The sequence below is a fragment of the Dendrobates tinctorius genome, unplaced genomic scaffold (assembly GCF_039654945.1).
Source record: "Dendrobates tinctorius isolate UK_male_01 unplaced genomic scaffold, ASM3965494v1 ptg000143l, whole genome shotgun sequence".
NCBI classification, from domain to species: Eukaryota; Metazoa; Chordata; class Amphibia; order Anura; family Dendrobatidae; genus Dendrobates; species Dendrobates tinctorius.
In genome coordinates, this window is record NW_027361810.1 from 30,603,433 (window position 1) to 30,628,707 (window position 25,275).

Genomic DNA, 25,275 nt, shown 5'->3' on the forward strand with positions numbered 1-25,275 from the left:
ATGTCTTAGACAAAGCAGGACAGTCTGCAAAATGACTTCTACACTGAACTGATCACATGCCTCCCCCACAATGCAGGTAATTATCTCCATCCTGAGGGCGGTTATTTAAAGTAGAAGAACCTTCCAGAGCAATGCAATAATAGATCATCATACCAGGTAACACTCTCACTCACATCCGTCAGACTTAAAGGGATTGCTCATTATATCTATATTTAAAAAACAAAAAAAAATATGTTGGTTTTTGATTTTGCGCCACTTACTAATATATGAGTATTACAGCATAGCCAGTGGTACAACTAGAATCCGATGGGCCCCAGGGTGAAATTTAGGCCTGGTTCCTTACCTACATGTTGGTCAGATAAATGGGCCTTCGTAACCTTCTAGGTCCTATAAATACATGCATGTTTGCACCCATGTAATAATGTCCCACGTCCTGCCCCTTCCTGTAATGTAATAATAATCCAGGGCCCCTTTTAGGAATAATGTCCAGAACCTGACCCCATCCAAGAAGAATGTCCCCCCACTCTGAGCCCTTACACTAATAACGCCTGTCATCCTGGACACTATGCTAAAACAATGTCCCTGATCTTGGGCTCCTTCCTGGTATAATGTCTTCCATCCTGGCCCCGTTTCTGGTATAATGCCCCCATCCTGGCCCCCTTTCTGGTATAATGCCCCCATCCTGGGCCCCTTTCTGGTATAATGCTTTCCACTCTGGCCCATTTCTAGTCTTCTCCAGCACATTTTAAAAAGAAACAAATAATTATGCTTACCTTCCCCCACTCCCAGGATGAGCTGCATCCTCCTCTATAGACGGCACAGAAGCTGGCAGCTGACTTCGGTGTGAAAGCGCATGCAGTGCATGACGTCACTGTCATATAATCACTGCCATGCGCCTCCCATCACCGGGCAAGCTGACGTCTGCTGCCGGGCTCTGATTGACTGGCAGTGTGTATTGCAGTGCATGGAGCCGGCGGGTCTCTGCACCACACTACATATCAGCTGAATGGGCGTTTCAAGGATAGATATACAGGTGAAATTAGCACTGGCTTCGGGAATCTCCTCTGCACCACAGGACCATGGACACAAGATCATTACGCCTCTTGCACTTAGTACAGCTTTCCAAAGAGATTGCACAGCTTTCCTACCCTCAAAATACCTATTCATGAAGAAGCATGTGACCCCACCTGCCCGTCAGCCTCCTCCAATGAAAAAACACTCCAAGTGAGAAAGTCGTTTTTTTATTGGAAGAGGCAGATGAACTGGTCTGGTCACATGTTCCTCCACAAGCAGCCATTGTAAGGACAAGAGGTCTGTTCAGTTTGAGGAAGGATATTCTAACAAGAGGAGGAAAACCTGTAATACTTAACAGTATATTAGTGAGTGTAATAAAATCATGTCTGAAACATATTTGTTAAAATAAAAATACAGTTGCAAACCCCTTTAAGGTGGCCATGCGCCGATTGTTTGTTGATCCGACAGATATTTCCCCTGTCCCCATCTCTCCTAGAGACATCCCTCACAGCAATGCAGTAAAGCTGGCTTTAGACTAACCGATGGCAGCTGTTAAATGACTGCTGACTGGCTACGATTTTGCCAAATTGGGGGTCGTTTAATAACCGGCATAGACAGGTTGACGACACATCCGGTGTGCACAGAGTAGTGGGCGATAGATCAGGATTAGATCCTTCTGAATGCATGGACTGTCACTGCTGCCTTCAGCAAAAGTCCTGTTTGCACAAGACATCCTGCTGCCTAGAACGATGGGTTTAAAACAATTCTAAGGGTACCGTTACAAATAGCGATGCTCCAGCGATCCCGACAACGATACGACCTGGTAAGGATCGCTGGTACGTTGCTACATGGTCGCTAGTAAGCTGTCAAACAGGCAGATCTACTCAACGACGCAGCAACGATTCGGTGATCTGTATAACTACCTCGGCGGTCGTTGGGACCTTGTCACACAGCAGCTATTCTGACGACTCAGACCTCGATAGGCGTGAGTTCAGAGTCGCCAACGAGGTCGCTCGTCGTTGTTAAAGTGTCAAACACAGCGATGCATGCTGGCCAGCGGGACACCAACGATCAAAAAATGTCCTAGGACATTCGAGCACAATCAGCGATATTCAGCGGGGGGCCGGTCGCCGCTATGTGTCACACATAGCGAGATCGCTGTTGCATCACAAAACCTGTGATGTTCCAGCGATCTCGCTAACGATCTCTCTATGTGTGAAGTACCCTTAAGAATCATCATAGTTGGGGAGTTGGCGCCTGTTTACACTGCAAGATATCAGGCCACGAGCATTACTAGGATTGCTCATTCACGATAGTCAGTGTAAATGCACCCTAACAAACGTACACAATCATTTCTACAGGGTTTTTTTTTTTTTAAACATATATCATACATCTCGGATACGCTGGGTTAAGTTACAGGGGTTGTCTCAAGGTATTTGAAATTGTTAACTGCAAAGTGCTTGTAAAAACAATTAAAAATCCTCTCTGTTGTCAAGAACAGAGGGAAGTTTAATCTTAGGTTACTGGCTATCCTGCAGTCTAAAGGGGGCTTTACACATAGCGATATCGCTAGCAATATCGCTAAAGCATCACCGATTTGGTGACGCAGCAGTGATATTGCTATGTGTGATACTTACCTCCGACCGGCTCCCCCGCTGTCTGTCGCTGATCGCGCAGCTCCATTTCTCGTCGGGCGCTTCCTGCTGGCGCCGACGAGCGACGCGTGGACGCGGACGGGAGGACATCAGGATCGCCGCGTCTGAAAGGTAAGTAACGACCGCTGTATCGCTGCTGCATCGCTGTGAGATCTGCCTGTGTGGCAGCTCACTAGCGACCATTTAGCGATGCACCAGCGATCCTGACCGGGTCGTATTGTGGTCGGGATCGCTGGTGCATCGCTAAATGTAAAGGAGCCTTTAGAGTGGCTGGTTACCTAGGTAAGCCCGGAGTCACACTGCGTTTTGGCAGTCTGTTAACGCTGTGTTACATCGCGGCATAACACGGTGTAACGTAGTCCGTTAACGCTGCCATTGACCCCCATTGTCGGGCGCATCGCGACGCATGCCGGCGTTCGCGACGTGCCGTCATTCAGTGACGGGCCTCGGACGCGGGCTGCAGCGTCTGAGGCTCTGTCACCGCTAGCACAGATGAATCATCTGCGCTAGCGGGTATAGCATAACGCGATCGCGTTATGCTATACCGTTTAACCAGCCCGTCAACGCTATGCGTTGAACAGGCTGGTTAAACGCAATGTGAACCTAGCCTAAGGCTGCAGGCTTCTTGCATGCTCTATGCATTAGGACCTGCTTGCGCTGCTCTGAAGCTCTGAATTATGACTATGCCATTGGTTCGAATTGTCTCTGCTCTATGTAGAAACAGGAAGTCTCTTTTCTCTGCATTTATTATTCCCCTCTTCAACTCTTTACCCAGCTCCCCCTCCTCCTCCCCTGCCAGGAGCTTTTGCAGTGACTCATGAGTCATGCAGGGAAAAATGACCTCCTGTTTCTACATAGAGCTTAGAAGGATTCAGCTAGTCAGTGTATAATCACATGATGTCATCGACCTAATGGAAAAGAGAAGAATTGGGGTAGAAAGGCAAAATGAGTAATTTTAAGTACACATTGCTATATAATATGATGTCTGAAATAAATTAAGATACAAATTTTGATGGGAGGAGGAGTGCTTCTTTAAGAGAAGATGAAAGAGGTGTGGACAGGGTGTGAAATGAAACGGTGGAGTGGCTATGGGGAGCATTTTCAAATTGGAAGAAACGTGGATATTCCCCGCGCTGCTGTGGCAATAACGATCCAGGCATATAGATGATAAAGGATGGTATTTTATTCTCTATTCTCAACGCGTTTCGAAGTCAGTACGACTTCTTCCTCAGGAGAGCACAAGTCATAGGGAATATTTTCATCTTTAGAGCTCGTGCACGCGGCCATATTTTCGGTCTGGGTGCAATCCGACAAAACACTATGAGGTTGTGCACATCAGAGCTTTTCCTTGGATCAAATCTGTCCGAGGAAAAATATCGCTGCATGCCCAAGTTTGATCTGATATTCGCATTTCATTTGGCCATGCAAGTCAAGGAGTCTGGGGAAACTACTGGACTGCATTCGGATGACATCTGAGGGTAGTCCCATTTCCATGGACTGACAACACATTTTATCCATCTTTTCCGCATCCGAGAGAATGAGATCACACCATGCTCACACTCTGATCAGAGTGTGATCTGCATAGTCCACCTGATTTTCTTGGTTGAGAGAATGCAACGTCGTCTGCACCTGAGCAATCGATTCCTAAAAGTTGGCAAGTATTTTTTTAAGATGTGTATTATTAGTTCACCAAAGATGGGAAAAAAAGCAACTCAGTCTCTTCTTAACCCGCATCTGGTTATCTTTGTTATTAAAATATATCACCGAATACCGAGTTATTTCATCCATAATTATACATTCCAGGAGAACCCCTCTAAGGCGCTCTGCACGTTTCTTGTGTGCTAGATGTCAGCTTTAATCTTTAACTAACTCCATATAAATATATCCTTAAATCCTCATCATTTTCAGGTTCCACCTGTTCCCCGGCTGACACCAGGCGTGCCTTCGTGACTTCATACTTCTCATTTCGTTCTGTACAAATACACTGGTGACTAAATGATGGTTTTAGATTTTTTGGTCTCCTGAAGGACCCTCGATGACGCCTGCCTGTGTGTTATCTCTGATAGCGGTAATATACGTGGAGACAGCATTCTTTTCAGACAAGTACAGTGAAAGCTACAAAGCCTTCAATTTCTACCGATTTCTAAAATAACCTTAAAGGGATCGTAAGGCGCCGAACTAGATATACCAAATCCGTCATGCCCACCACTCTCGACAAGGACTAGGCTTTTTTCGGGAAAGAACATTAGTGAATAACTGTGGAGACCCATCTCCTGCACCCCATGACTGGGCAGAGCGCTGCAGCACTCTGCCCACCCTTCTTTACTGTATCATATGAACGTGGCAGTGCCTGGATCTGCAGCGCTCTCCACTGGGCAGCAGTCCAACAGTATCCATTCACAACCAAGGCCAGATAGCCAGTAATGTTTCATTTTCCATTAAATTCTGAATAAATTTTAAGGAACATTAAAACACTGCACTAAGGCATAAGAAATCATGCTTCTCTACCATTCCTTTAAATAAGAACCATGATTTTATTTTTTTTTTTCCATAAATTTATTTTCACACCAGATTTTTCCTACTCCTACCTGAGAGTAGCATGATGTAGCGACGAAGATACTGATTCCAGCGAAGTATCACTTACAGGGCTGTTTGCTGCAGTTATGATAAAATCACTGTTTTCTCTGTTACAGATCTAGCAGTTCCCTAAAAGCTGAGCTCTGTATAACCCCGCCCACACCGCCCATTGGCTGCTTTCTGTGTACACTGTGCATAGGCAGAAAGCTACCAATCAGTTCTTAGGGCAGGGTTAAGCATAGCTCCAGTGATAATCTTCTGCTGATAAAACTGTGATTTTATGAAAACTACAACAAGCAGCCCAATAAGTGGCACAACACTGGAATCAAGATTTCTCTCTATATTATGCTGCTCTCACATTATGTGGCAGACCAGAAAGGGACCCAAGGAAATAGACCTTGATTTTTTTTTTTCCTGGATTTTTAAAAGACACTATTAGAGCCTTGCAAATCGTTTTCTGAACTGAACTGTTTTTTCATTTTCTCTTACTTATTTCCATGTGGAATGTCCCTTTAAATTATATTTTTTTTTTATGTCTTTAGTTCCCAGAATTACCAAATGCAGGAATAAATATATATAGGGTAAAACATACATTTAAGCCTGTGACAGAAAGCTTGTTTCCTCAGTGACAGTAAGTGAATTTATGCTGTTCTTCCTGTGCGGGGAGAATGTATATTAATGGCCATTTCCATTAGGACTTCTGCTGACATCAGTGAGCACTTTGCACATGTCAGTAAGAAAAAAAACTCTGGATCTTTTTTTTCTGCTAACCTGCTTCCTTGAATAGAAAGCAAAAAAAAAAAAAAGAAAACCAGCAGACAGAATTGCTTACATGGTCCTCTGGCAACACGATATAGAAACCACTGTGCTCGGTATTGTGCCAAAACACTTTTTTTTTTTTTGCATTAAAACAGGAGAGTATATTTGCCTTTCCGAAATCAGTCCTACGTACGTCGTCGCCGTTTAATGCCGGAGTCGTTTAATAACACGTCAATAAAATGCCGGGATGTTTAATATACGGTACTTCTTCTGTCACTAAAATGTCCTTTGAGAGTAAATAAAATGGCTTTTATGGTAATAAGAATAGTGAAGAAAAAAAAAAAAAAAAACAGAACGAAAACCAAAAATACAGAACTGAAAACCATATAGAGCAGAAATCTGAAATCAGCGACTCAGAGGCAGATTTTACTTTAAGCCACCGTCATATTGAAGCTACGCTGACTGCAGTTATTCTTAAAGGTGTTGTTCGAGATTGACATATAGATGGCCTATCTATTGGACTGGGCATCAATATGATCGAGCACCATGCACCCCTATCATGCTAAAAACTTCTCCGACAGCGGCTCAAACTAAGCAATGTTTGGGGAGGAACCCAGATGCCCTGTAAGTTGCTTAGCGGACGCTGCTGAGTAAGTGATAAAGCGCAGTACTCAGCAGCGACCACTATGTGGTGTAAGGAGCTGCGGTTTTCCACCAGTACATTGCTTAGTTTCTGCCGCTTCTGGAGCCGTTTTCAGCTAATAAGTGGGGGTGCCGGGTGTCATAGTGAGGACATTCTTATTCCTCTTTAACCCCTTCACCCCCAAGGGTGGTTTGCACGTTCATGACCGGGCCAATTTTTACAATTCTGACCACTGTACCTTTATGAGGTCATAACTCTGGAACGCTTCCATGGATCCCGGTGATTCTGATATTGTTTTCTCGTGACATATTGTACTTCATGTTAGTGGTAAAATTTCATTCAAATAACTTGCGTTTATTTGTGAGAAAAATGGAAATTTGGCAAAAATTTTGAAAATTTCGCGATTTTCCAACTTTGAATTTTTATGCCCTTAAATCACAGAGATACGGCACACAAAAAACTTGATAACTAACATTTCCCACATGTTTACTTTACATCAGCACAATTTTGGAACCAAAATTTTTTTTTGTTAGGAAGTTATAAGGGTTAAAAGTTGACCAGCGATTTCTCATTTTTACAACACCATTTTATTTTTAGGACCACATCACATTTGAAGCCACTTTGAGGGGTCTATATGATAGAAAATACCCAAAAGTGACACCATTCTAAAAACTGAACCCCTTAAGGTGCTCAAAACCACATTCAAGAAGTTTATTAGCCCTTTAGGTGCGTCACAGGAATTTTTTTGAATATTTAAAAAAAAATGAACATCTAACTTTTTTTCATAAAAAAAATACTTCAGGTTCAATTTTTTTTTATTTTACCAAGGGTAACAGGAGAAATTGAACTGCAAAAGTTATTGTGCAATTTGTCCTGAGTACGCAGATACCTGATATGTGGGGGGGAACGACTGTTTCGGCACATGGCAGAGCTCAGAATGGAAGGAGCGCCGTTTGACTTTTTCAATGCAAAATTGGCTGGAATTCAGATTGGACGCCATGTCACGTTTGGAGAGTCCCTGATGTACCTAAACAGTGGAAACCCCGTACAAGTGACCCCATTTTGGAAACTAGACCCCCCAAGGAACTTATCTAGATATGTGGTGAGAACTTTGAACCCCCATGGGCTTCACAGAAGTTTATAACATAAAGCCATACAATTAAAAAATCATATTTTTTCCACAAAAATGATCTTTTCACCCTCAATTCTTATTTTTCCAAGGGTAACAGGACCCTAATAGTTATTGTGCAATTTGTCCTGAGTACGCTGATAGCCCACATGTGGGGGTAAACCACTATTTGGGCGCATGGCAGAGCTCGGAAGGGAAGTAGCGCCATTTGACGTTTTGGGCTGGAATTGAGATCGGACACCATGTCGCATTTGGAAAACTCCTGATGTACCAAAACAGTGGAACCCCCCCACAAATGACACCATTTTGGAAACTAGACCCCCTAAGGAACTTATCTAGATGTGTGGTGAGCACTTTGACCCCCCCAGTGCTTCACAGAAGTTTATAACACCCGGGCGTGAAAATAAAAAATTCGTATTTTTTCCACAAACATGATCTTTTAATCACCATTTTCTTATTTTCCCAAGGGTACCAGGAGAAATTGGACCCCAAAAGTTGTTGTCCAATTTGTCCTGAGTATGCTGTACCCCATATGTGGGAGAAAACTACTGTATGGGCACACGTCGGGGCTCGGAAGGGAAGTAGTGACGTTTTGGAATGCAGACTTTGATGGAATGGTCTGCGGGTGTCATGTTGCCTTTGGAGAGCCCCTAATGTACCTAAACAGTGGAAACCCCCCACAAATGACACCATTTTGTATACTAGACCCCCCAAGGAACTTATCTAGATGTGTGGTGAGCACTTTGAACCCCCCAGTGCTTCACAGAAGTTTACAACGCCCGGGCGTGAAAATAAAAAAATTCGTATTTTTTCCACAAACATGATCTTTTAGTCACCATTTTTTTATTTTCCCAAGGGTACCAGGAGAAATTGGACCCCAAAAGTTGTCCAATTTGTCCTGAGTATGCTGATACCCCATATGTGGGAGAAAACTACTGTATGGGCACACGTCGGGGATCGGAAGGGAAGTAGTGACGTTTTGGAATGCAGACTTTGATGGAATGGTCTGCGGGTGTCATGTTGCCTTTGGAGAGCCCCTAATGTACCTAAACAGTGGAAACCCCCCACAAATGACCCCATTTTGAAAACTAGACCCACTAAGGAACGTATCTAGATGTGAGGTGAGCACTTTGAACCCCCAAGGGCTTCACAGAAGTTTATAATGCCAGGGCATGAAAATAAAAAAATCGTATTTTTTCCACAAACATGATCAATTAGTCCCCAATTTTTTCATTTTCCCAAGGGTAACAGGAGAAATTGGACCCCAAAAGTTGTTGTCCAATTTGTCCTGAGTACGCTGACACCCCATATGTGGGAGAAAACTACTGTATGGACACACGTCGGGGCTCGGAAGGGAAGCAGTGACGTTTTGGAATGCAGACTTTGATGGAATGGTCTGCGGGTGTCATGTGCGTTTGGAGAGCCCCTGATGTACCTAAACTATTGAAACTCCCCACAAGTGACCCCATTTTGGACACTAGACCCCCCACGGAACTTATCTAGATGTGTGGTGAGCACTTTGAACCCCCAAGTGCTTCACAGAAGTTTATAACACTCGGACGTGAAAATAAAAAAATCATTTTTTTCCACAAAAATGATATTTTTGCCCCCAATTTTTTATTTTCCTAAGGGTAACAGGAGAAATTGGACCCCAAAAATTGTTTTGCAATTTGTCCTGAGTAGGCTGATACCCTACATGTGGGGGTAAAACACTGTTTGGGCGCATAGCAGAGCTTGGAAGGGAAGGAGCACCATTTGACTTTTTCAACTCAGAATTGGCTGGAATTGAGATCAGACGCCATGTTGCATATGGAGAGCCCCTGATGTGCCCAAACAGTGGAAACCCCCAATTCTAACTCCAACCCGAACCCCAACACGCCCCTAACCCTAACCCTAGCCCTAACCCTAGCCCTAACCCTAACCCTAGCCCTAACCCTAACCTAACCCTACCCCAACACACCCCTAGCCCTATCCCTAGCCCTAACCCTAATGGAAAAATGGAAATAAATACATTTTTTTTATTTTATTATTTTTCCCTAACTAAGGGGGTGATAACGGGGGGTTTGATTTACTATTTATGGCGGTTTTTATGTTTGGCGGCTGTCGCACGCTAAAAGACGCTTTTTATTGTAAAAATAGTTTTTGCATCACCACATATTGAGAGCTATAATTTTTCCGTATTTTGACCCACCGAGTCATGTGAGGTCTTATTTTTTGCGGGACAAGTTGACGTTTTTATTGGTACCATTTTCGGGCACGTGAAATTTTTTGATCGCTTTTTATTCCGATTTTTGGGACGCAGAATGAACAAAAACCAGCGTTTCATGAATTTCTTTTGGGGGGGTGCGTTTACACCGTTCCGCGTGCGGTAAAATTGATAAAGCGCTTTTATTCTTCGGGTCAGTACGGTTACAGCGATACCTCATTTAGGTCGTTTTTTATGTTTTTGTCGGTTTTATGCAATGAAAACTACTTTATATAAAAAATAATTATTTTTGCATCGCTTTATTCAGCGAGCTATAACTTTTTTATTTTTTCGCTGATTATGCTGTGTGGCGGCTCGTTTTTTGCGGGACAAGATGACGTTTTCAGCGGTACCATGGCTATTTATATGTGTCTTTTTGATCGCGCGTTATTACACTTTTTGTTGGGCAGTATGATAATAAATCATTATTTTTTGCTTCGTTTTTTATTTTTATTTTTTAAGGGGTTCGCTAAAGGGGTTAACTAATGGGACAGTTTTATAGGGCGGGTCGTTACGGACGCGGCGATACCTAATATGTGTACTTTTATTGTTTGTTTTTTTTTATTATTTCCAAAAAATGGATTTATTGGGGGAATATTTTTTTTTTCTAATTTATTTGGCGATTTTTTTAAAATTATTTTTACACTTTTTATTTTTTTTTTTACTTTATTAAATAGTCCCAGGTGGGACATCACTGTCCTGTGACAGATCGCTGATCTGTCACATCACAGATCACTGTAACAGATCAGCGATCTGACACAGGCACTGCAGAAGGCTTCCTCATGCCTGCGCTTTGCAGGCACTGAGGAAGCCAGCTTCCGCAGGCCCCCGAAGGCCCCCGTCGCCATCTTGGATTCGGGGGCCTGGAGGAAGGGAGTCCCCCGCAGCAGCGCTGCACATTGCGCTGCCGTGGGGGGCTCAGGGAAGCACGGAGGGAGCCCCCTCCCTGCCGATGCTTCCCTTTAACCCCCGGTACACCGCAATTGTGTTTGATCGCGGTGTGCAAGGGGTTAACGTGTCGGGGGCGGTCCGTGACCGCCCCTGACACATTGTGCCGGGTGTCAGCTGTGATAATCAGCTGACACCCGGCCGCGATCAGCGGCGCTCACCACGTGGGAGCCGCTGATCGCGCCGACGTACTATCCAGTCCCCGGTCATACGGGCCCGGGTACCGTGGACGGGATAGTACGTCGGATGGCAGGAAGGGGTTAAAGGGAATTTGTCATGTAAAATAATGCTATTAACGTGCAGATATGGTGTTAAACTGCAGGTTAGTAGCGATCTGACACTGTGCGTCACCCGCACGGAGAGCCCTACTGCAAGGTGAAAATGAACTTTATTCCTCCCGGCAGCGTTTGACTTCCATTTAAAGGGGCGGCTCAGTCAGTTTCTGGCTCTGTGCTCATGTTGTGTTTTTTAAGCGTTTCCGCTGCAGCAGAAACGCTAAAGAAAGGCTAACAAAATGCATCACATTGATTTTCAATGCAATCCGCAATTGCTGTGCCCATGCTGCAGATTTTCCCGCTGCGGAATCGCATCACGGTTAAATCCGCGGCAATGTCCATTAATTGTGCGGATTTGCGTGACAGCTATGTCATCAGAGGTCATTCGCGCAATGCATCCCTGGGAACAGAACTTGCTGGCAGCGCCGCTGAGGGCCGGGAGGACTCTGGTGGCCGACAGAGGGTAAGTATATCCCTATTTTTTTATTATTTTTAACATGCTATCTTTTACTATTGATGCTGCATAGGCAGTATCAATAGTAAAAAGTTGGTCACACTTGTCAAGCACTATGCTTGTGTGTGACCAACCTGTCAATCACTTTTTCAAGCGATGCTTCAAATAGCTTGGAAAACGCTAGCATTCTGCAAGCTAAAAACGCTTGTATTTTGTGGGAAAATGCATGCGAATTCCACATGCGTTTTACCCACGGCGGGGGGATGAGGAAATGCTGGGAAAATTCTGCAGCATTTCTGCAACGTGGGCACATAGCCTCTATCTTAGGTTATGTCTGTTTAATCACCAGTGTGAACATGCTCCTACATGTTGCATGTATACCAACTTATACTCCAGTTCATTTCTTTTGGTTTTGCTTCAGGTTCTTGCGCACAAGGACATGGCCTCCGTTTCTTTGAGCAGAACATCATATTAATATAGCTTCCCATTGCTTGGTGTCCATAGTTGGGCCCCGTCCTTCTTGGACAGTGTTCACATTAAGGTCACTTTTGACAGATGGTAAGGTTTTATTACTAGATGTTAGGACCATCCCAACTGGGTACACCTTGGCTCTGATGGGATGGCTTTTATAGTTCTCGTGCTCATAGACAGTGTATACTAAGTGCCCTGTGTTATTATTAATATGCACTATTGCTTTTTACTTACTTACAGAAGGATAGATGTTCATTTTGTTTTTATCAGGTTTTGTCTGTTTAATGGCCAGTGTGATCATGCTCAAACATGTTGCATATCAACAGAGCAGCTCGGAAGAGGAAGACTTGGGTCTGCTGACAGTGATTACCGGCATCATGTTGATTGATAGCCGGCTCCCTGCAGTTAGGCAGCGGGGAGCCGGCGGTCAATCAGCATGACTTTGGCAGTCACGCCCGGTCAAGAAAGCAGAGCGGAAAAGAAGCAGCTACTGTCGACATGACATCAGCAGAAGCGGCAGATTTGCTGGCAGAACCGCTCTGTGACAGCAAAGATCAGCACTGGGCAGAACAGGCAGGTAGGTAGGAACTACTTGCCTGTTAGTTCTTAGACCCTTAGTAAAAAATTTAGATACGGCTTATACCCTGCTTGCCGCATTTCGGGATTCCTAGCTCCTGCTCCACACAGGTCCTCCTTGACATGAAAGAGATCTTACCATTTACATTATTGCTCTACTAGATCTCTGCCTACCTGTAACAGATGTCCTTGACAAAGACCGCTCCGGGACGAAACGTTGGAACACATCTGTTTTTGACTCGTGTCCGGATCAAAACAAACTATCACTGCAGCGAGGCCTACAGACTCATTTTCTTTTGTGGTGCTGAGGTTCCTTTCTCAAAAAATTAATATAGTCCGGGATAACCCCTTTAAGAAGTTGTTGTCCAGTAGAGGACAACCCCTTTAACAAATCCCAATTAATATGTTTCCGGAAACATATCCGGATTTCTAAAGGAGTCCTTTTCTTTGCAGAAACTGCAAAATGGTGTGACTTTTTTGATGGAAGTACCTTTAAAGTCACATAGCACTTAACTGGATATTAAGAAGTTAACTATTGTTCTCTGTTATCAGCCATTTTAGTGTTGTACAGCAGGAATACTTTAGTATCTCTTAGGCTTTCCATTATAAGAGTCCTCCAAGCTATAAAATATGAGAGGAGCATACAAAAGCTTTCCCTTTAAACACTTTAGGACATTTTATTAAACACGGTAATGTTTAATGCATTTCATTTAGTCATTACAGGCGCTCCATTTCAGGAACGTCTATTTAAATGTAACTATTGAGATACTCCATAATCCCCGATGAAACACATTCCTGTGGGCAGAGTTTCGTTCTCAATAGGTATATTAAGCTCATGATTAATGTTCTAGCAGAGAGCTGACATTTTAAATACTGTTTTTCCAGTAATGTTGATGAGACTTATTCCCTTCTGAAATGTCACTGTGAGCAGGCGACGCACGCACAAAAATGTACATAAATAGTGGTAAATAATGAAGAATAGACGGCCTTGTGTGATAGATGAGATCTATAAAACCATTCAGAAGTAAAAACGTACAGTACAAAAGAGAAACATAGCGAGCGCTTATTATCTAATGTGTTACAGTTATTTCATTTATGCAGTTTTCTTTAGGATTTCAAACATGGTTGACTTAAAGGGATTCTCCGGGAATAGAGAAAAAAATAAGAAAAGGAAATGTCATTATAAATACATTTCTAAATGCCTTTAATTAGCAGAAGAAGGTCATTTTGACAATGGAAACAATCACTATAGAATTGAAATGGCTGCCATCTTGTTACTGTGGTATAGCAGGTACGCAGGATGCAGTGACGAGACGCGAGACGGTCTGGTGTTTATAGTAATAACTTTTATAGGTAACTATCCACAGGGGTAGTCTAAGCAACCGAACAAATAACAGGAATTGTCCTCGCAGGGACTCAATACAAGCCAACACGGAAATCTAAGAACACGACTAAGTCCGGCAGAGCCGGTCACTATAGGGCCGCGGTATGGCCGACTACGGGTCCTTAACTATACAGTGTCACTTAACCGTTGACGTCCCTCGGCGTCCCGAACGATGGTTCCTCGGCGTAGCAGTCGCTGGGCCCAGCCGCTGAAGATCTTTCGTAGTCCTTGAGCGTTCCAACGCTCCGGTGAAGCAGGGGCACAACAGGCCCAGGAGGAGTCCTTGGACAGGTGGGCCGCAGCCCCCGGACAGGGGCAAGCAGCGGCAATGCGGGGTGGCGGCTGGCAGGCCATCTGCGCAGCCAGCGACTGCAACGGAGGACCCGTGGCGAGCAACAGCCCGGCTCTTGCCGCGGGCTGGAGCGGGACGGTGGTGGCCGCCGACGGCACAGAACTAGCCGCGTCCACGGGTAGAAGCGGGGCGGCGGGATGCAGGCCGCAGCCTCAGGCTGAAGTGAGGCGGCAGCGGCCGCTGGTGTTCGCGGGCAGGCCGCAGCCGCGGACAGGAGCGAGGCGGCAACGGCCGATGGTGTCCGTGGGCAGGCCGCAGCCGCGGACAGGAGCAAGGTGGCAACGACAGCGAGTGCGGGCAGGCCGCAGTCGCGGGCTGGAGGAAGGCGGCGGCGGCCGCTGGTCGACGCGGGGCAGCGGTGCTCGGATGGTCGTCTCGGCGCCATCCCACTGATGTCCAGGGGGGAGTATCTCTCCCATCTCTGGCCTCCTCCCTGGCTCTGGTAAGTCGCTCTGGCTCTCAGTCGCTCCCACGATCTCCTGCTCCTTCTGTCTCGTTCTGCTGACTCACTGTGACTCGCATTCCCCGCCCCTTTTATATTGGCTCCTCCCCCAGCCCACGTGTCAGTCTCCACGGTCCGTCCCTGAACTCTGTCCCCCGGAAACAGTTGCCCCCGGAACCCAGGTGACGGTCCCCTTTGTTCCGACCCGGACACTCGGCGGGGACCCTCTCTCCCACACTCCCCCACCCTGTATGCTCGCCAGTCCTCAGGCGAGGGATTTAGGCGACTCGAGTTAGTCTTTGGAGACGACAGTTCTTGTCGCCATACGAACTGGTCCTGTTCGTAACGTTCAAGGGGTTTGCCAGCTGTTGACCGCTCGGAGCATCTAAGTTCGACCGTGGTGGAGCTTTCTGGGGTGGTGGATGGTGGTAGGTTGGTCGATTCTGGCGGGCTAACTGGGTGTGCTGCAATGTTATTACTTGGAGGGCCCGCTGATGTGGCTGGGAAGTCCTCTTTGTCATCCAGGTCCCAGACCGTTGACGGGGGGGGGGGGTCAGGGACCTGAGGGATCGGCTCGGGTCGCATGGGATCAGAGGACGCACAGGGGCGCAACATATTTCGGTGCACAGTACAAGTAAGAGGTGTGCCGTCTCTTTCCGATTGTATTTCATACACAGGCCCGTCGGGGCTTATCCGGCACAACACTCGGTACGGGTTCTCCTCCCACCGTCATTCTAACTTGTTTTGGGGACGTTGATCTAGTACGAGTACCCGATCCCCAGTCTGGAAGTCAATTGGTGGGGGCAGCGCTCCCCCCGGGTGTTCTAGATCCTGGAGCTTGGTATGGACGACTCGGTGGAGGGTCTGCAGCCGATGCCGGTGGATTCGGACCCACAAGGATACTCGGTCCAGGGTAGAGGTTCCTCCGGGTTTAACTCCACTTCCGTGATTCCTTTGCCTTCCCGTCCAAACAGCAATGAGTAGGGAGTGTAACCAGTCACCCGATGCACCCGGTTATTATATACCCACACCAGCTCAGGGACATATTCAGGCCAGCGGGCCTTTCGGTCACTCTCTAGGGTACGCAGCATTTGGATTAATGTCCAATTGAATCATTCGCAGGCTCCATTTCCCTGCGGGTGGTATGGTGTAGTCCGTGACTTATCGATACCGTAGAGATGATGTAGTTCTTCCATGACTCTTCCTAGGAAGCACGCTCCTTGGTCCGAATGTATTCGTTGCGGGCAGCCGTACACTTGGATAAAGTTTTTACAAATCACATAGGCGGCCGACTCCGCTGTCTGGTCTCGGGTGGGGGTGACCACGGCGAACTTGGTGAAATTATCCACCATAACGAGACAATGCTCATACCCCTGGTAGGCAGGACCTATGGTCAGATAGTCCACCGTGAGGAGCTCGAGGGGAGCTGATGTTACAATTGTCTGCACCGGGGCTTGTTGCGTGAGAGGTTTAGCGAGCTCTCACGGGCAAACTTCTTCCACAGCAGTGTGCAAGCGTGGATGGTACACTATCTGCTGCAACCATTGCAAAGTCTTTTGAGCTCCAAAGTGAGCCCCCTTTTCGTGGGCTTCCCGAGCCAGTTGACTGAGATGGGTTCCGGGCACGATCACCTGCCATGCTGTCGCAGACATTGTTCGTGACACGGCTCTCCGATATAAAAGTTCCTTTTTGATGACTAGTTTCTCCCACTGGCGCAACATCAACAACATATCCTGGGTCAAAGTCTGTCTCTGTGAGCCAGTGGGCAATTTGCCGGCGGCCACCCATTGGTGCAAGAGTCCAATTTCTCCATCTTCCTGCTGCTGCTGGAACCACTTGTCGCGCGGCTGTTCCAGCATTCCCCCTAAGGGTCCCGGCTGAGGCGCTTCTTGCGCGGTGGCTGTAAGTGTGGCGGTGGTGAGGGCAAACGGCGTCTCTTCTCCTTCTAATTCTTCATCTCGATTCCTCCCTGGGGTGGTGTGTCGGATTCTGGAGAGTGTGTCAGCGTGCACGTTTTCAGCCCCTCTTTTGTAGATGATCTTGTAGTTGAACTTGGCCATCCGAGCCACCCACCGCTGCTCCAGGGCCCCCAGTTTGACATTCTCCAAATGGGCTAGTGGGTTGTTGTCAGTCCGCACCACCACCTCGGAGCCCGCCAGATACTCTGCGAACTGCTCCGCCATTGCCCACACTACCACGAGGAGCTTGAGCTTAAAGGAGCTGTAATTGTCCGGGTTGCGTTCGGAATCATGCAGCGACCGGCTACCATAGGCGATCACTTTCTCTCGGCCGTCCTGCACCTGTGACAACACAGCTCCTAGTCCCTGGAGGCTCCCGTCGGTATGCAGGATGAACGGTTGCGAGAAATCCACATATGCCAATACCGGGGCTTCCGAGAGTGCAGCTTTGAGATCTTGAAACGCATCCTCTTGTGATTGCTGCCACTGGACCTTCCGTCCATTCGCCCCGGCTGGAGTCCCCTTCAGCCGGTCCTGCAGGGCTCGGGCTCGGCGTGCAAAATTCTTCACGAACCGACGGTAGTAGCCGGCCAACCCCAGGAAGGCCGCGCGTCTTTCACAGTCTCGGGGGTAGGCCACCCCTGGATGGCAGCAACCTTTTCCAGGGATGGTCTGACACCTTCTGCCGAGACGACATGCCCCAGATATTCGATCTGGGTGCGGAACAGGTGGCATTTCTGGGGCTTTACCTTCAACCTGTACTTCTGCAGCAGGCCGAGCACCTGCCCCAACCGCCGCAGGTGGTCCTCGAACGTGGCGGAATAGATAATGATATCGTCCAGGTATATCAACGTGGCTTCAAAGTTGAGGTCTCCCAGACACTGCTCCATCAACCGCTGGAAGGTTCCTGGTGCGTTGGCCAGCCCGAACGGCATCCGATTAAACTCGAACAGTCCCATGGGAAGGATAAATGCAGTCTTGGCTCTGTCTTCCTCCGACATCAGCACCTGCCAGTACCCAGTGGCCAGGTCTAGAGTTGAGAAGTTCCTTGCGTTCCCCAAGGCGGACAGAGACTCTTCTATGCGGGGCAGTGGATACGAGTCCTTGATGGTGCAGGCGTTCAACCTTCAGTAATCCACACAAAAACGCAGCGTACCATCTTTTTTGCGTACCAGTACAATGGGGGCCGCCCAGGGGCTCTGGCTTTCTCGTATGACCCCCATCCGAAGCATTTGAGCCAATAGGGTTTTCACTTCCTGGTATAGCTGCGGTGGAATTTGCTGATATCGCTCCCGGATGGGGGGCCGCTCCTGCCGTGGGGATCCCATGCGTGATGGCCATGGCACATCCACAAAGTCATCCTCATGACTGGCGAAGACACTGTAATATTGTCCGAGAAGTGTCTCTACCTGGAGAAGTTGGGCGGGCGCTAGGCCGGAAAGTTCGGCCCACATTCTCTCCAGGACGGCTCGGCCTTTCTCCTGGGTTGAGGATACGGCAGTCTGTAGGGTCCGTATAGTCACTGCCCAAAGATCTTCGACTGCACCTTCAACTGGACCGCGGGGTCCTGCAGCATCTCCTCCAAAGGCCTTACTAGTTTGGCCATTTTGGCCCGGGGCTTCAAGGCGATATCTTGGTCTTCCAGGTTGAGGGCACCAGGATGGTCCCCTCCCGCACCGTGGCCAAGGAGCGGGCTACCAGTATGCCGGGGTGCAGGCGTTTTGAGTAGCATGGTTTCACCAGCACCTCCACGCCCGCCAGTGTAATCTGGGCACAGATCGGCAAGGCCACCACCGTCTGCCCTGGAGGAAGCACGAGCGGGGGAGCCGCCGGCGTGATGACTTTGCCCTCCTGGCACTCCAGGAGCACTCGCACCTCCCGCACCAACCGCTGGAAGACCTGCCCTTGGGCCGTGCGAGGACCCCAGTGTCTCAGAGTCTCTTGTGTGGGCTCATTGAGGAGGAGGTTGCCGAACTCTCGTATGTTCATACCCAGAGTAACCGGATGTTTGCTGTTTGTGTCTCCCTGGGTCAGGACCACTCCCCGGCGGCCGACTGATTTGCCGCTTATCGAAATCTGCATCCAGGCTACTCCGACGACAGGAACTGGTAGCTGGTTGGTGGCTACCAACTTTATAACGGTGCCCCACTGAGGTCTCACTGCTTCAGGAAAATGCTGCCGAAAATAAGTCTCTGGCTTGGTCGTTACTTGCGCTCCCGTATCTCCTAGGCATCGCACGGCACGGCCTTCGATCTCTGCCCATACCACTGGGCACCGCGTGACCAGGTCTTCATGACTTCCTCCACCCCGTGTGGTGGGCTCCGGCTCCAGGCCCAGGGTCCACTGGTCTTCTTGGCCAGCGGGGCGGGTTTCCCCTGGAACGCGGGCACTCTCGGGCGGGGTGTCCCAATTCTCCACAATCGTAACAGGCGAATGGTCGTGGGGACCGACTTGGGTGAGGGCCGCGATGGTTCATGCCTCCTTTACCCGGCCCTGGCCGACTCCTTGTGGCCGCTTTCTTGGCTTCGGCCAGTTCACCTTTAATACTCTGTATCTCTTGCTTCACCTCTTGTACCCAGTGGGGTTCGCTTAGGGCGCTTACGGATGCTTCGATACTCCGAGCCATCCCCACGGGGACAGTCACCTCTTGCTCCTGCTCCCGAACCCATGCCTCCTTCCCTATTTCTGAAAAGGTCAGATGTGGGTCCGCTCGCACCCGCTCTCGCAAAGCTTGTCTTGTCAGGGTGTCTTGTAACCCGGTCATTAACAGGTCACGTAATGTTACGCCCACGGTCCCCACGCCGACTCCATCCTTCCTTTCAATAGCTAAAAACAGTTCCTGCAAAACATTCATATACTGGGTCACTGTTTCCCCCTCTTTCGGCATGCGTCCAAATATCTGGGTTCTTAGTTCCCCCACATCGGTCGGGTCCCCATAGGTCTCTTCTAAGATCTGTAACACCCTGATGAAGGTGTTACGCTGCCCCCGGGGCCTCAACATTACGGTATCCCGGGCTTCCCCGTCCAACGCCATCAGGGACACTTCTGCCTCTAGGTCAGGGGTAAGCGGATGCATCCTAAATAACCCACGCATTCGCTCCGTCCAGTTCCACAGCATAGTATTGCTGCCGGAGAACATGGGTAGATTGCTTAGCATAGCCCCCAAAGAAATGCTGGGCCGGGGGCCCTCATTGTCCCCGCGCAGGTTCGAATCCTGCCGACTACGTCAAAATGTGGTAAAGCAGGTACGCACTATGCAGTGATGAGACGCGAGACGGTCTGGTGTTTATAGTAATAACTTTTAAAGGTAACTATCCGCAGGGGTAGTCTAAGCAACTGAACAAATAACAGGAATTGTCCTCGCAGGGACTCATTACAAGCCAACACGGAAATCTAAGAACACGACTAAGTCCGGCAGAGCCAGTCACTATAGGGCCGCGGTATGGCCGACTACGGGTCATTAACTATACAGTGTCACTTAAACAGCTTGACGTCCCTCGGCGTCCCGGACGATGGTTCCTCGGCGTAGCAGTCGCTGGGCCCAGCCGCTGAAGATTTTTCGTGGTCTTCGAGCGTTTCAACGCTCCGGTGAAGCAGGGGCACAACAGGCCCAGGAGGAGTCCTTGGACAGGTGGGCCGCAGCCCCCGGACAGGGGCAAGCAGCGGCGATGCGGGGTGGCAGCTTGCAGGCCACCTGCGCAGCCAGCGACTGCAACAGAGGACCCGCGGCGAGCAACAGCCCGGCCATTGCCGCGGGCTGGTGCGGGACGGTGGTGGCCGCCGACGGCACAGAACTAGCCGCGGCCACGGGTAGAAGCGGGGCGGCTGCGGGAGAAAGGCCGCAGCCTCGGGCTGAAGTGAGGCGGCAGCAGCCGCTGGTGTCCGCGGGCAGGCCGCAGCCGTGGGCAGGAGCGAGGTGGCAACGGCCACTGATGTCCGCGGGCAGGCCACAGCCGCGGGGAGGAGCGAGGCGGCAACGGCCGCTGGTCGACACGGGGCAGCGGTTCTCGGCGGTCGTCTCGGTGCTGTCCCACTGATGTCCAGGGGGAGTATCTCTCCTGTCTCTGGCCTCCTCCCTGGCTCTGGTAAGTCGCTCTGGCTCTCAGTCGCTCCCACGATCTCCTGCTCCTTCTGTCTCGTTCTGCTGACTCACTGTGACTCGCGTTCCCCGTCCCTTTTATATTGGCTCCTCCCCCAGCCCACGTGTCAGTCTCCACGGTCCGTTCCTGGACTCTGTCCCCCGGAAACAGATGCCCCCGGAACCCAGGTGACGGTCCCCTTGGTTCCGACCCGGACACTTGGCAGGGACCCTCTCTTCCACATTACACTGTAGGACATGTGCAAAAGAGTCTGTGTGGCAGGAAGGTCTGCCTTCCTCTTTATGTGTAAAAAGATGTTCTCACAGGTGTTAATCAGTAGATACCAGTGGTGCTGAGGTAAGAAGAGGCTGCTCACACTGCTGTCCACCCTGTATATCTGTTTTGATACTGGACATACCAGGATGATGAGACGAGAAAAGGCTGCTCACACTGCTGTCCACCCTGTCTATCTAATCTAATGCTGGAGATAGCAGGGGTTCTGAAGTAAGGAGAGGCTGCTCACACTGCTGTCCACCCTGTCTACCTAATCTAATGCTGGAGATAGCAGGGGTGCTGAAGAAAAGGCTGCTCACACTGCTGTCCACTCTGCTTGTCTGATCTAATACTGGAGATGCCAGGGGTGCTGAGCTAAGAGGAGACTGCTCACAATGCTGTCAACCCTGTCTATCTGATCTAATACTAGAGATGTTAGTATTGTGAGGAAAGAGGGAGACACAAGCGCAATATAGGGTCTTATCCCACAAATAAAGTAGGCGGTTTGACAAAAAAAAAAACTGCTAACCTGGTAGTAGGTATTCAAAGCATGTATAGATAAGGGCTGCTGCAGATCCACAAGTCGGTCACCGACTATATGAAACAGAACTCTGCAAAAGGAATACGTGGATTTCGTCCCCACTGCCCAAATGATGAAATTCCAGAAGGTTAATAAAGTTTGACAGTGGTTTATTCTACGCGTTTCAAGGTTTTTTTGCAACCTCTTCTTCAGGAAATACCACCAACGCTCACAATGCTGTGCATACTGTCATCCTGAATAACAATACATGGTGTAGCCATCTCCAAGCCACTGCAAGGAGCTTCCGAATGTACATGTTCACTGGCTCTTGACGTGCAGTGACATTGTAAGACAGGTTTTGTGTCAGTGTGACAAGACGACCATTTCTATAGTGATCACCTACTCAGAGAAAACGATTGTGATTTGCTAATTAAATGTATTTATGAATATTCGTTATAATGACATTTCCTTTAGTTATTCATTTTTTCTATTTCTAGAACATTTTTAACATACGGGCAGTCAGTGATGTCAAAGCCCAGGTCCTGATATAAAGGACTGACACCTAAGTGACCTATCCAATCACAATTACAGGTTTTGCGGCAAAAAAACCCTTTAGTTTAGATTCACACACTGCATTTTTCAAAAAACATTTTACTTTTTATAGTGTTTTCAACACTTATTTGTCCATATTCTGATGAGCGCCATGCTATCCTTGGCCCTTCAAACGCCACATAAGTGGATGACGTTTCTCCGTCATCCACGTAGTGCCCGAAATCTCGCGCATCCGTAGTGGAATCACTGGTTGTTCAGTAGGGCTTAGTAAGGCGTGCCTACATAGCTCTCCGTTTCCACTGCACAGACACGAGACTTCAGGCACGACATGGATGAAGGAGAGACGTCAGCCACTTCCATGCACTTAGAAGAGGCGGCGTTCATAGGGACCGGAGCGTCGCTGATCACAATGTGAAGACACCCATCATACTGGAACGCACAATTTACATACAGCGTGGAACAAGTATAAAACACTTTTTCTGAGGTATGCAGGGGCAAGGCTGCAGGTATAAAGGGGTCGCCAGAACCCCATTCTTATGATCTTACAGTCATATGTAAAAGTTTGGGCACCCCTATTAATGTTAACCTTTTTTCTTTATAACAATTTTGGTTTTTGCAACAGGTATTTCAGTTTTATATATCTAATAACTGATGGACTCAGTTATATTTCTGGATTCAAATGAGGTTTATTGTACTAACAGAAAATGTGCAATCTGCATTTAAACAAAATTTGACCGGTGCAAAAGTTTGGGCACCCTTATCATTTTCTTGATTTGAACACTCCTAACTACTTTTTACTGACTTCCTGAAGCACTAAATTGGTTTTGTAACCTCATTGAGCTTTGAACTTCATAGCCAGGTGTATCAAATCATGAGAAAAGGTATTTAAAGTGGCCACTTGCAAGTAGTTCTCCTATTTGATTCTCCTATGAAGAGTGGCATCTGTAAAAGTAGTTAGGAGTGTTCAAATCAAGAAAATGATAAGGGTGCCCATACTTTTGCACCGGTGAAATTTTGTTTAAATGCAGATTGCACATTTTCTGTTAGTACAATAAACCTCATTTGAATCCAGAAATATAAATGAGTCCATCAGTTATTAGATATATGAAACTGAAATACCTGTTGCAAAAACCAAAATTGTTATAAAGAAAAAAGGTTAACATTAATAGGGGTGCCCAAACTTTTACATATGACTGTATAAAGGTGATGGGCAGGGTTTATAAGCCAAAAACTGGTCACAGGTTCCCTTTAAATATATGTATGAACAATGAAATCGAATCTTTGAATAAGAAAAATTGGTATAAAAATACAGTATATGAGGAAATTAGTCAGTAAAGCATTTTGGACCAAAAAATAAAACTGTGCTAAAAAAATAAAATAAAATAAAATAAATGCTTACCACAAGCCGTAATTGAGGAGCTCAGAGGGGTGACTCCTATGGGCAGGCCTCCTTTAGTCACCACTGATGCTACAGATGGGGTAGAAGGCGAGGAAGAAGTCACTGACGATGGGGTTGATGTTATCCTCTCTGCAGACTCCATAACTGACAGAAAAGATTAAAAAATTACTAAATGTATTTTATCGGAGAGACATGATAACAACTGTTGCGTGAGACTATAATACCACACCATGTGTACATCCCTTTAAGTATTATCAGGGAATTCACATTTCAACATTTATTTATATATGCTCAGGTTGTAAATCAGCAGTAGAGGAAGAGGGCCCCAGGGATGGTACCCAGTGCTGTCAGAAATTTAAGGCATCTTCTGTGGCTATTACACAAATGCATAAATTGGCAATACTCATTTAAGAACTCAATACAATCTCCAGTTTCATTAACTGACCATATTGCTTTCATATACAGCTCACTGGGATTTCCCTTTGGAAGAACGTTACAGTGTATGAAGAGTTGAGCAAATTTTTCAATATTCGGTTCGGATTACGATCACGTTTACAATATTCGCCGAGCACAGCCGAACCCCATTGGAGTCAATGGGAGTAAAAATAAGCAAATATGTTCGGAAACAATCGTCAAACACACATTTCGGCACAAATAGGGTTCTAATATGGCATAAATATGGCAAATTCGGATTTGGCGATCGTTTCCGAGCATATTCGCTCAACTCTAATGAAAAGTGCCTTCCACATTTTTCCCCATAGCCTGACACCATTTAGAAGCCATGCTTTCCTCTTCACTTCTACGCCACCTTCACATCTTTTTTGGCGTGCTCCGTGAATGTGGTAGTGGATGTGGAGGCTCCTTAAATAAGATGGGACATCCTGGTATCACACAAAAAAAATCTTCTAAAAGGAGCTAACTGGCCAGAGATTTTAGATAAGCTAGTAAGTATGATAAACCTTTCTTAAGACATTTTCTATGTTGCAAGTACACAAGAAATGACTGGGGGTAGCTGAGACACTCATGTAATAGTTTTTACTTTATCATATAGAATCTTAAATAAGATGAACATGCCCTCAATATCTGATCTATGGGGTTTGGCTGCTGGGTCCCTCATTTATCCAATTTCCCTTTAGTGTCATCTAAATCTGTTATGGAAGCAATTTTCATTACAAAGATTATTTGTATGGGGCCGTCACCCGAGAGGCCTCCATGCGGACTAGCCAGTTCTTTCTTAATACGAAATACCAAATACATGTGTAGGTATAGAAGTCAAAAGAAAGACCGGGAGAGATGCTGGTGACATTGACTCTGAAGTTGGCAATACACAATAGACTTCAGACTTGTCATGATTAAGAGCTCAAAACGCATAGGCTCTGTACCTCATTTTAGAATGTTACAACTTGGTTTTACTCCATACTCAATATTGAAGATTTTATGCATTATCCAAGTGGCTGGACTAAAGATGCATTTTTTTTAACTTAAATTAGACTTATGTTGGCTTAATCCGCCAATATATCGACAGGTTCAGACACCAGTCTAATGTGAATGGGGGTACCAGCCAACTGAT

At 47.3% G+C, this 25,275-nt stretch overlaps 1 protein-coding gene across 18 annotated transcripts in view; it reads right to left on the reverse strand.

The window, feature by feature from the left end:
- The window catches only part of BAZ2B (bromodomain adjacent to zinc finger domain 2B), a 379,566-nt gene that overhangs the window by 133,849 nt on the left and 220,442 nt on the right, over window positions 1–25,275 (reverse strand). For all 18 annotated transcript variants that reach the window (XM_073545694.1, XM_073545710.1, XM_073545708.1 and 15 more), the window contains one exon: window positions 23,706–23,849. In XM_073545694.1, the coding sequence (XP_073401795.1) occupies window positions 23,706–23,847 (142 nt within the window). In that variant the 5' untranslated portion in view covers window positions 23,848–23,849. The remainder of the gene's footprint in view (window positions 1–23,705; window positions 23,850–25,275) is intronic.